This window comes from Xiphophorus couchianus, chromosome 20 (genome assembly GCF_001444195.1).
Source record: "Xiphophorus couchianus chromosome 20, X_couchianus-1.0, whole genome shotgun sequence".
Taxonomy (NCBI): Eukaryota; Metazoa; Chordata; class Actinopteri; order Cyprinodontiformes; family Poeciliidae; genus Xiphophorus; species Xiphophorus couchianus.
In genome coordinates this window covers 6770579-6783492 of record NC_040247.1, presented here as the reverse complement: position 1 = coordinate 6783492, position 12914 = coordinate 6770579, and the positions used below count along the sequence as shown (strand labels likewise).

At 38.4% G+C, this 12914-nt stretch overlaps 1 protein-coding gene across 2 annotated transcripts in view; it reads right to left on the bottom strand.

Moving 5' to 3' along the window:
- magi3b (membrane associated guanylate kinase, WW and PDZ domain containing 3b) overlaps positions 1-12914 on the bottom strand; it is a 147624-nt gene that overhangs the window by 12955 nt on the left and 121755 nt on the right. For both annotated transcript variants that reach the window (XM_028002941.1, XM_028002940.1), the window contains exons 8-10: positions 11885-11991; positions 5066-5257; positions 3006-3653 (exon numbers count right to left, since the gene is read on the bottom strand). In XM_028002941.1, the coding sequence (XP_027858742.1) occupies positions 3006-3653; positions 5066-5257; positions 11885-11991 (947 nt within the window). The remainder of the gene's footprint in view (positions 1-3005; positions 3654-5065; positions 5258-11884; positions 11992-12914) is intronic.

Genomic DNA, 12914 nt, shown 5'->3' with positions numbered 1-12914 from the left:
AGTTCAAATTAATTATGTTCATATTTGGAACAGCAACTCACACCAAAACTCCAGCAGATGTCACTGTCTCTCTGACTAAGAGATGGCAGCAGGAAGTGTAAAAATAAACCAGTGAGCCACTCAAAACTAAAGAGGTGTGCTCACTAAAGAATGCTCCATTAGCGAATATTTAGCCATCCATGAGATTAAAGATATGTTTGGCATATAGTGTTGGTTCATCACATTCTGAGCTGAGTACATATGCACCCCAACCGTGGAGCTGAGAAAGCAGGTAAATGCTTTTGTGTTTCATGCATATAATTCCACAGCTGATAATTCTTCTTTTTGCTTTACAGTACACCCACATGTTTCTTCTAATGCACTCAGATAGTTCCCTATAGACCATCTCGCACAGCCCCGCTCCCGTCTCCCATCCTCCTCAACTCTCTGCATTAATTGAATTAACAGATACTCCTCTGAAGCTTGCAGCCCTCGGGGCAAGGTTGAAAACTTGGCCTCATCTGAGGTTAATGGAGCCTGATGCACTGTATAGAAGAAGATATTTTTATGCAACACTGTAAAAATCCCTTATCCAACACCATTGTCATCAAAATCTGAAAATGCAACGTTTGCTGCACACCCAGAACACACCCTACTGCACCCTGCTTTTACCTCCACCCAACTGCCTGATCTTTTTGTCTTCAGCGAAACTCACCACTAATAAAAACACTGTCCAATTGGGAGCCACCTCTAAGCTACAGGCCATTGTCTAATGAGTGTTAAAGAGGACATTAGCTGTTCAGTTTAGCAGGCTGGGTGAAGCCAAGCCCATATATACTTCAACAGTGGGAATCATGCAGTGGAGCAGGACATGATGATGGTGGCACAGCAGTTAGTGCAAGTAGCATGGGTGTTTGGGCAATGAGGGAAGACGGCTTAGGCATGGCTTGGGGCAAGGAGGACCCAGTGGACCTCCCCTCCTTAGCAGTTTAGCCATGGATCTTTTAGAGGCCACAGATAAAGAGGCATGCAAAAATCCCCTGCGCTCTGTTGACGATCAAAGCCAATCTGGGGTTCACCGACTCGCGCAGTGAGTCCCTTAGTCTCCTACATCTCTCCCCATGGAGAGATGTAGGAGACATTTGAAGGGTGCCTTCCCTCCTCCCTCAACTATGTGGAATCAAGCACATCCCCACACTTATGTAATTCCCTCTCTCAGACTTGTAACAGAGGCATTAAGTCTCTTTACAAGTTGTCATAAACAGTGGCAGATTGAGTCGAGGTGCAGAGGATGAATATTGGAGAAATACTTGGGATGTGCAGTCAGTATATGCAAGTGATGGTAAGAAACAAAACTCTTAGGAACTGGCTTTAAACTGCGCCTGCAGTAGTCAGTGTGGAGAAGTTGGAAATATTTAGCAAAAAGAGGACGCAGCCTCTCCAATGGAAGCTTTAAAACACACTGCAGACACAGTGGCACACTATTACAGTGCAAAAATGTGTTATCATTCAGTGCCCCTAAACTAGCCACAACACCACCTCACCTCCCATTAGTATCAGCACTCTGACCTCACCTCCAAGCAGCACTGTAGAAGTAGCATCAACAATATCAACAAATTATATTGGATAAAAATTATGAGAGGAGAAAACAAAATGAAGGCACAAAGGTGGTGAAAACAACACAGAAACACAGGGACATCTGTGTTCAGAATAACAGCCATCCAACATCTTTAATCCGATCAGTCATAATTTCTTGTAAAGATTAGAATTTAGAATTTGGTAATTTACTAGTATGTAGCAGAGTAATAGCATACCAACAGACCTGTATGCTACTGATTATGCATAACTGAATCATCAAAAGAAAGAGGAGGGTTCAAAGTGATCGTAGTGTGGAGCTCACTCACTTAAGGAACACCTGTCAACCGTAGAAAAACCTTAGGTGTTTAAAACAATGTTTTATACATGCTGGTTTTTGTGCTTTTCCGCTCAAAAATCAGACTAATTTGGTTGTTTTAGACAATAATCCAAAACAACCAAAACTGTGAGTATTTTTGGCGTACTCACAGGTTACTGTGAGTACGCCAAAAATTAGATAATGTCTGTGTGAAGACCAAGCTGTTGGCAAGAAGCCTTCTGAGAGTCTCATTTAAAAATTAGATGAACTAGAGGTTAAATTTTGCCACAGAGCACAAAGAGAAAAAGCACATCATTTTGTTCACTGCTCAAACTACAATTTAGGCCACATCACACTGTGAAGCATCGTTTTTTCAAGCATCATGATATGAAGATTTTTCTTACACTACGGTGTCAGGCCTGTTTATTACATGTGAGGGATCATATGAATGAATACATTAAAATACACGAACTGGCAGCAATGCGTTAAAATGTGTTTCAAAAAGACAAACAGGTTTCTAAGGGAAAACTGAGAAAAACAGAAGGATGGTGCCACAAGTTGATCTACTCTGTGCACATAGAAACTTTGGATATACGACTAAATATTGGTTCAGGGCTATTTTAAGACATTTGACCTTTACTGACTTTTGTAAACAAAATGCTATTACTTTTAGTACAATTGTCTATACTGTGCTGTATGGTGCAAAACTTTTAACCACAGCTTGATAGAGGTTTTTCATTGAACTGAGGAGCATTCGCCCATTTTTTTTGTCCACTCCTTGAACACTTGACCATGAAATACATGCAGACACTTTATTTGGCTGTGAAATGAGGAAATTGGAGAAGTGGAGAATAAAAATAAGAAGCACTAGGTCATAAAAAAACAGCTACAGCTACATAAACTCTTTTTTTAAGAGAAGAGGTCAGGTAATGGACTGAATTGAAACAAGTTAAATTCTGTTCAGGTTGTTTCTCAGGATCACTTTAAAAGATTGAAGGAAGGTCTAGCTGCCTGGAAGCAACATTGTAATAAATGAGGAATGACTCAAAATTTCTGGATAGTACAGTATCCTACCTAAACATCCAGATGGGCAGATCAGATACAGAAACATATGAACGCTTTAGTCTCTCACCTCCTCTCAGTACCAGCACGCTGACCTCACTGCCCACAGGAAAGTCTTTCAGGATGTCCACCACTTGCGCATGACTAAGACTTTGAACATTTTGCCTGTTGATCTCCTTGATTACGTCTCCTTTTTGCAGCCCACGGCACCACTGGGCATCCAGAATCATTTTCACCTTCTGGCCTAGAGGACAGTCAGCAATGGCAAACCCAAATCCTCCAGGCCCCTTCACCAGTGGTACGCTCACCAGCTCTGGTTGCAGCATTCCTGTGGCCCCCTCTCCCTGGTCAGGCTGTCGCCCGTTGGGCAAGGCAGCTACAACAGGCCGACCGCTTGCGTCGGTGGTAACATAGTGCAGTTCCTGTGAAGAGCCATGCAGGACGTCGCCTTTGACTAGCAGTGGTTGTCCGTTAATGAGCGGCACAGCTGTCACCACCTCCCCACCATGGAGAGGTTGCTGTGGCTGAGTAGCTGGTGGAGGGGGTGGAGGAGGAAGGGGGTCGTCGTTGTTCAGGTCTACATCCGGAGGAAGAGGATACCCGCGACAAAGAACCATGTCTACGTATTGGTTGATGGGGATGGACTGGTACATCTGCACCACCTCTGGATGGGTCTTTCCCAGAACACATGTCCCGTTAATTTCAACGATCACGTCCCCTGTGGCAAATGAAAAAAGAAAACAATTTAAAGGAGGACATTTTTTTCCTCATGTTCCTTCTAAGAATTACTTCTCCACATCACTTTGAAAAACACTTTGCATTTTCTTTGTCAGATATGTGGTTCCCAAATCTCCTCATCTCTTACCTTTTTCCCATTTCGGCAACTCCCTTTACTGCTTTAATTTCTTTTTATCTCATTCACTCATTTTTATCCCACCCACGCTTACTACATTGCTCATCCGAGCAGTATTTCAATTACAAATGAAAAGAGCTGTGAAAGAAATAGATTTCTGTCACATAACACGATTCAAATGAATACACACACACCTTACCAGACTGACAGTTCCTGGTGTCACAGGAACCAAAGTTAGAATGACTGCTGATATAGTCCCTATGCGTTTGACAGACAAATTGTACATGGGACAGGGTTAGCTTAAAGAAATACAAAAGAAGTAAAACTAATTCAGTAAAATTCTATTCATACAGTATTTAAAAAAATAATAATAATGAAAATTCTGTATTTTTAAGCAGCTTTTTGAAGGGGATCATCAAATCAACTGCTAAAAGTATTTAAGAGAACCAAGAATAAAAAAAAATACTAATAATTTTACCCCATATATTTCTTTGGATAATATAGCAATTCATTTATATAGGAGAATCCTTAAGCTTACAGTACAGTACAGTCAATTGTACTGTACTTCAAATGTACCATTTGAACATAACTACAAATGTACATTATCTCAATTTGATTCAAAGTGAAAACTTTGACTAGGTCACGCCAAAAGCATCAGGTTTTTGCTCTTCAGATAAAGTCACAATGATGACCGGACATTTTGCTTCTGGACTTTCTGGCAGAATACAGACTTAATGGTTGTATCCATTACTGCAATTCATGCAGGTCAAGAAGCAAAGCAGCTCCAACCAGGCACACTACCACCACCTCCACGCTTAACTGGTGGTATGATTTTCTTAAAATGCTGCTGTTTTACATCAGATATGACAAGAAGCACAAAATGTTCCATTTTAGTCTCATCAGTCTAAAGAATATTTTCCTTAAAGCTTTTTTACCAGTCTCTTTACAATTACCAAAACATGAACTCTCGATGGGAAGACAAGTGACGGCTGCAGTGCTTTATGCGTTGTTTTGGGTTATTTTGTGACCTCCTTCATATATTGTGAACACACTCTTGCTGTAATTTTGTCATGCTAGTCACTCCTAGAAAAGTACACCAGTGTTCCCTATTTGCTTCATTTATAGAGAATGGCGCTAAGTACAGCTTGATGGACTCCTAAAGCCTTATTAATTGGTTTGCAATCAGTTCCAGACTTTTAAATGTTTTACATTTGTTTTCATTTCTTCATGACTTATCATGAGATTTTAATGTGCATCAATTTGCTGGATTTGCTCACCAGACGCCATCTTGTTGTCCAGGGCAGCAGGGCCATCGCTGAGAACATTTTTCACCTGCAGAAACTCGTCTGTGCGGTCGCCTCCGATGATAGTAAATCCAAAGCCCTGGGAGCTTTTCTTCAGAGCTGTGTGGTACATCTCCCCCTTCAGCTGGCTGGGGTCTGCTGTAAATCCAAGCATACTTCCCTTACCTGTGTACAAATTGGAAATGTAAAACCGTTAGTGACACATTTTTAAGTACAAGAAGTGAGACACAGTAAAAAGAAAGTCTGAAGAACTGCAACCTCTGCACAGTGCAACACATCAGTTACACTGTGCAGACCAAAATATGAAAATATTGACATTCCTCTTGAATGACTGCGAAATCCAACCACGTGTGCTGAACCTTAATTATACACACTGTGCGGCAACAAAATCAACACATTAATCAGTCATTATCCAAATAATAGACGTGATGTATGTTTAAGCACAACAAACCCATCAAAACGTTTTTGTGTGGCCCTGTTGAGAAAGAAGCCCACACACAGATGAAGTGATAAAATTATAGCTTTTGAAGCTAATTTACTTCCCTCTTTTCATAATAAAACTATAGAGCCGAACATGCATACAGTACCTCTGACACTATCTAATTTAGCGTATTGTCCTTTTATCCCCTGCTCTATTTAATAAATGGCTGAGGAAAAATAAAGCTCTGAGACTGTTGTGATTGTAGGGTTCATATAAGTTGAGTAAGGAACGAGTAAAGGTCAGCAGCGACATCAATAAGAACCAGCAGCTCTGCTGTGGCATAAGCAATACATTACACATCAAACTCTCAGGGTTGCACTAAGCTGATGATCTACCTTATTTAGAAGTACTGTGGCATCAGCACTTTAGATCATGGACACATTTTTTTTTCTCTGGCTTGTGGTCTGCAGCCTTGGTGCATTATTGCTGTTGCTCAAAAACAGTAAAACAGTAAAGGAACCCAGTGAAAGAAATGTGTGTCCAGCTGGATTCTGCAGTAAAAGACATTATTGAAGATGTCAGATACTGTCTGGGAACAGTATTCATACACATTGAAGTTTCTCTGTCATGTTACAACCACAAACTTCACAGTATTCTGGGGGGTTTATATGACAGTCCAACACAGAAAAGCACATAATTATCTGGTGGATGAAAAATGATACATGGTTATCCATTTTTTTATGAATAAAACCCTCAATAGTCCAGTGTACATTCGTATTCAACTGCTGTGACTCAAAACCACCTTTTGCTTTTATTACACCTGCAAGCCTTTTGAGTTATGTCTTTTCCAGCTCTGCACCTGTAAAGACTGACATTTTTAAATGTCTTCTTTGCAAATCAGCTCAACCTCAGTCACACTAGATAAAGAAGATACATTTTCAAATCCTGACACATCTTGATTCACAAGTAAATTTTGTGCTGAACTTTGACTGGGACATTTTAACACATAAATGTGCTTTGATCTAAACCATTTCATTACAGGCGTTGATGTATTTTTAGTATTAAAGTTATGATGGAAGGTGAACCTTTTCTCAGCTTCAATATTATTGCCGTTTCTTACAAGTTTCATTCCAAAATGGCTATTTATTTAGCTCTATATGTATTTTTTACAACCAGTTGCCTCACAGTGTTTTGTATGGTGACCAAAATGTAAATTCAGTCTAATTAGACCAGAGCACATTCTTCAACATATTTGTTTTGTCCCCTACATAGCTTATAGAAAACTGAAAACAAGACTTTTTATTGCTTTTTTTCAGCAATGGCCTTCTTGCCAACCTTCCATAAAGACCAGATTTGTGGGATGCACTAGTAGTAATTGTCAACAGATTGTACCATATGAGCTGGTGATCTAAAATGGAGAAATGGAAACTCTATCAGAGTGACCATTAATGTGCCCGGGTCTTTCACACAACAGCTTATCTATATAGAGATTAAATTACATGCATGAGATTATATTGTTTATGTGATATCATACATACATGACATTCAATTACAGATATCTCCTTGAGATGTACTCAAGGAGATTAACTGGTGATGTCTGAGGCAAGTGGTTGCACTCAAATCTTAGGAATATCAAAGAAAAGGACTGAAAACATTTGCATGCTACACTTTTTATTGAATATAAAAGATGTCCACTTCAAAATTATTAATTGCTTTGTGTGGGTACTTATAAATCAAAATAAAATACACTGAAGTTTGTGGTTTTAACATATAATGTGTAACGTGCAAAGCACCATGTGTAACATTCAATGTTAATGAATACTTTTTCAAATTATAAATTAGCTTACAATAAATACAAAAACAAAATTAAATTAATTTAAAAATGCTAAGACCAGTGTCTCAGGTAGTTTACATATTCATGCGCAAACATTAAAGGATAATATGTCACTCCTCCTTCCTTTAACAAAGCCAGCATTAGTCTCTCCTAAGCCCCATCACTCCTACTGAACATGTAAGCTTGTATGTACATGTCACAAATACAAGGACTACAAGGCTGAAGCATTAACTTGAATAAATCTGCATCGTACCTTGCTTTAAATGTCAGACAAACAAGACAATCCATTACATTTTTAGGTTCCTTATTATTGGCGGACCCAAAAATCTCTATGAAAATTGGAGGACCCCACAAATTTGTGGTTTAAGTAAAATTTCAGAATATATGTTTCAACTACTACCAAACTGGAGGTGATAGCTCCATATTTGTGCTGTTTGGTTTGGGTATATACGTTTCCCTGTCCTGAACTTGCTTCAAATTAGTACAAGCTTTTCCACATTTAGTTCCCAACTTCCTATTGTGGCTGGTCTAAATAACAACTCCACACCTCCCTCTCACTTCCCTCAGCTTTTATAAATACTCCATAACTTTCAGAGTGTGAGAGCAATTTAAATGCAGACACTCTCAAACTCTGATACGGTTCACCAGGCTAAAAACATCCAGGGCTGACAACTGCAAGTGTAAATTATAACAGCCACTGAGGACTCCAGATGTCCGCTGCTGTTATATGGATCATGCAAAGCTTATTTACATAATTATACTGAAACGGCTTGATGAACTCTTTTTATCACTTCTCACAAGGAGTCCTGAAATATATTTCTGAAACGACATATTTGTATGAACAAAAAAAGGCAGATGTAAAAGAGGGTGACAGAGAAGGAGACAGAAGAAGGAAGTGAGTGTGACTTGTGCAAGCCTGGACTCGTGTAGGATGGTTCACAGAAAGTCTCTTGGCTGAAATATGGAGATTATAAACAGAAGACAAACAAAACAGTATTTCCACCTTGTCAAGCAGCCAAGCGGTCCGACTGCTTACATGTGAGAAGGCAGGGGAGTAGACCTCCATCTTAATTTATCATATATGGGAAAATATCCACTGACAACTTTATTAGGAACACTTAATCAATTGCTTGTAATCACATGGTGAATCAGTCAATCACACTACAGGAATTCAATGCATTTAGACATCTAGATGTGAAGATTTGCTGAAGTTCAAACCAAAAAACAACACCAGAAAAAAAAAAGATTTAGGTCACTTTGAATGTGGCATGGCTGTTCCAGATGGGTTACTCTGATAATGTCAGAAGTTGCTAATCTACCGGGATTTTTATTTGCTTTATTAACTGAAACATAGCCAACCAAATCCCCAGTCAGTTCCGCAATTCTACTCTTTTTCATGTTGCAATATAATAAAATCGAATCAATTTCAGAAATTGAAAAATGATTTCTTTTCTGCTTACAAAATAATAAATAAAAAAAATCAAACTTTTTTATTTATTTTTCTTTGAAGAGTTTTTGTGTGCTATGCCATAATGATGCTGTACATTTTACATAAAAGTGTATTTATATTAACCAGCTGTCAGCCATTGGGTGTCACCTGTGTAAACAAGCCTGTACTTAAAAAAGAAAAAAAAAAACAAGGAGAAAAGTTTCTTGGTGTGTGTTGTAGCCTTAGGTGTAACCGCCGACTGCCTATGTCATGGTTTTATCGTAGCAACCGTCTGACAGCTCAGCAGGTTGTGTAATCAGTAATCAGCAGTGAGATGGTGGTTTACTCAGTCCCAACACACCTGAGCAGAGAGACGCCTGATTATGCTCGGCCTCTTTAACGGGATGTTCCACCAGCTGTTGACACATGCACCGCTAAAAGGCGGCCTCCTCCCCTTGCATTCCTTCTTTTACGGCTCTGAAAACCTGCCAGCACTACGAGCTCGTCTCACTCAACACTGATTAGCAGCTTGATCTTCCATGACATGTCTATTGTAACGGAAAGGGTTTGTCGTGTTTATCAGGCGCAAAAAAAAACAAAAAACGTTTAAAGAAGTGTCATAACTGGAGGCCTTCCAAAAAAATGAATAAAAACTAAAAAGTGTTTTCATATATGAGGTTTCCTGATGGCTGAAATGATGATTCTCTCTGCTCTCCATTGTTTCTGGGAAGCAAATTCTTCAAAGCAGGCTGGCACAGTGCAAGCTGAATAAATCAAATTGCTTCCATATTTTAATAAATTAAGCTAATTCCAGAATCCACAATGATAAAAGTGAAAACAGAAAAGGGAAAGGAGTGAGAAATGACCATAATGACACCAAAATTATTAATCAGTAAATTATTTTTACTGATTGAAACAGTAGAGTTAAAAAAGAGGTTATGTTTATTCATAAAGAACTTTTAAAACTCTCATAAAAAAACTGCATGAAGTAGTCTGGTCAGGTTAAATAAGTCAAGTTTAACAGGATTTTCCAGATTAAAAAAAAAAAATACAGACAATGGTCGTGCATGTTAGAACTTGTGCTGAACTAATTATAAGCAAACATGAATGTGCAAGTCTTAAAAACCTGAAGGTGTTGTCAAGGCTTAACAGGTACATTACAAAAGTGCAATATCTTGTAATACTTTTACAGATTGTTGTCGCACCATATTCTACTGTAGAAATAAAGTACAAACTTTGGAAAAAATTTTTAAAGCTTAAAGAAGTATTTATTTAATTTTCAGATTATCTCAATGTAGGGGGAGGGGTGGGTAAGTGGAGCATTACAGCAAGTTCTCACAACAGAAAAATCTAAGATTATCTGCTTCAGGCTCTACAATTATAGAAAGCTGAAAGTATTTTTTTCAAATGTTTAAAGTGTATTGCTGTGGTTTATTTGTCACAGGTGATTAAGAGAGGAATACTCTCATAGTATTCCAGCCACTGTTAAATACAGGCTAAAGGTAATGAGCTACACAAGTCAGTATCAAAGTGACGATAGAAGATGCAGTTATGGAATAATGATACTACAGTGTTGCTGAATTTTGTTTACTGCAACAGGAAAGACAGCAGCTGGAGGCTGCCTATTAATACCAGTTCATGCCAAATCTAAATAAAAAAACCTCATGGCACTAAAGTCGCACCAAAACATAATCCTCCTTAATTTCTGTCATGCTCCACCTCTGGAAATATCCAAATAAATCTATCTGTTGCTTTTTAAAGGACATCTGCTGACAGACATGCAGACAAGAAATTGGAACAAGCTCAAAACCTAACTGGGAATTAATATAAAATTTATGGTAATGAGCTGAACAATGGTGTCTTTACTGCTCTCCTTTATCATGAGCAGAGTGATTTGGAGCACTTAGTTTGTTAACAAGCAAAGTGAAAAACAAATTTTAGTGAATAAATTACATAAGGAATCTATGCAGCAAGCTCTAAGTTTTTTTTATGGTGTAGATGTGTAAAATTCCTTTTTAGATATTTCTATTCTTATTTTAGAAACTTGCTATGACAAAACTTAATATATACATCCTATTATTTTCTAATAATTACTTAAAGTAATGATTTGGACATAGTTTGGCTCTGACATAGTATGTTTCTTCAATTTGCATTGTTGAGAAAGAAACTAAAACTGTAATTTCAGTGATTGTGTGCCCGTCTCAGGCAGTTGTGCATTTTATAGATTGGAACAACACAGTTTTCCTTTTTTTATGCAGATGTGGAACATATTTCGACTCCGATGTACTTTTCCATATTTCTACTCCTATGGGATGGAGCATACCATAGAGGCAATCATCCTGCAGCTCTGCTAAGGTATTATGGAATCCCAGACTATTTTAACATAAACATTGTCTGCATTGTTGGCTCTGCCATCTCTCGTTTTCCTCAGGAGACTACTCCATCTCTCTGTTGATCAGGTCAAGGGAGACCTCACTCTGATGTAGTCTCTGATTTAGGAGCAGTTTAACAAGGAAATGAACAGCACAGCCCATGTCCAGAATACATGTATATGGTAGATCTTGCAGCACAGGCTCCAGTTGCAGCTCACACTTCACCTAATCTCTCCCAAATTCCTGAGTATGACTTGCTTCCCAATGGTGCAGGTATCACTGTTGATTGTGCACATTTTTCTATAACACATTTTCCTTCCACTCAAATATACAATAATATGCTTGTAGTACAACATCATACATTTAATTTTTTAAGCCATGAAATGTTGTGATGTACCCTTCTTGTAGAGCATGACAATAACTGCCTGATAGACAACTATGTTCCTTGGATATAATAAATCATTTATGTGTTAAAAACAAATTGTATTGTTTTTGTGTAATATTAGGATTTTCTGAAAAACTAAATTTTTGATTATCTTTAGCTGAAAACCATATCAAAGCTAACAATTTGTTTCACTCAAATTCAGAGTGAAACATCATTTTGAATTTTAGTTTTACCCTTTGAACCGAGTTTTACTTTTTGAACTGAATTTCTGAAATAAATCAATTTTCTGTTGATTTTCCAGTTTTTGTAGGTATAAAAAATAGAAAAAGTAGCAAAATGAACAGATCTGACCTTGAGAAGATGCAGCTGCAGCTTGTTGAATCGAAGCAGTGTCTTTGCTTAGCTTCTTCTTTGCCTCCAGAACTGGATTCTCAAACTGGGTCCTCTGATTGATGTGGCTGAAACAAACATGTTCAGTTTTAAGTGATGAATGACTCTCAACCATTTGCATCAGTTTCTTGTGGAGGGATGCTGAAGCAACACCACCACCTTTTACAAACGGAACACATGTAGAAAATGACTGGACTGTATCACATTCTTTTCTGTGGAATGGCTTTTAGTCACCTAATATTCCAGGAAATGAAGCTTAGACTGTGAGAAACATCCTGTTCCTCAACAAGAACGTAAACAGCTTGTTCCCCTCCTGGCATACAAACCAGGAGCATTGTTTCAAAGGGAACTCATTTCAAACTAAACACTGGCAGCTACAAGCTCCATCAATATGGCATTGACTTTCCATGTCCAAACACTGCAAGTTCTTTCCTCTTGTCATTTCTACCTTGAAGGTTTTCATCTGCTGCCTGAGCAATAAAACAACACGAGCTTTTCCCTTCCCTGTTCCATCACAGCAATGAACAGGCTCTTCCTTCAGCCCTCATTCTGCTGTTTCAATGTGTTCTGGCTAAGAATCTCTCCATTCCACTTCCCTCCGTTGTTGATGAAATGCTAAACTTAATGGCTTCTTCACTCAGTTCCAACTGTGACACTGAATGCAAAAACATATAACACACATACAACCATCATGGAATAATATACTCTCCAAGTATTGCTCCATGTACACAAACTGACTGACACATAACGCAGCGAGAGTCCAATCAATGTTGTGCTAATAGGCAGGTCACAGCACAGAGTTTCACTTTGCCACCCACTGATAAAAAAGAGGAAAATCCTTATCAACTCTTTCAGGTAAATGCTTCCTCTCTGCATGTTACATAACTCAACGTTTTCTCACCCAAGATGACGCTACAGCCATTTGTTTTATTTTTAGACAGAACAGATTCTTGCCAGTTTGCTCTTCATAAACGCAAAGCAGTCAAATCAT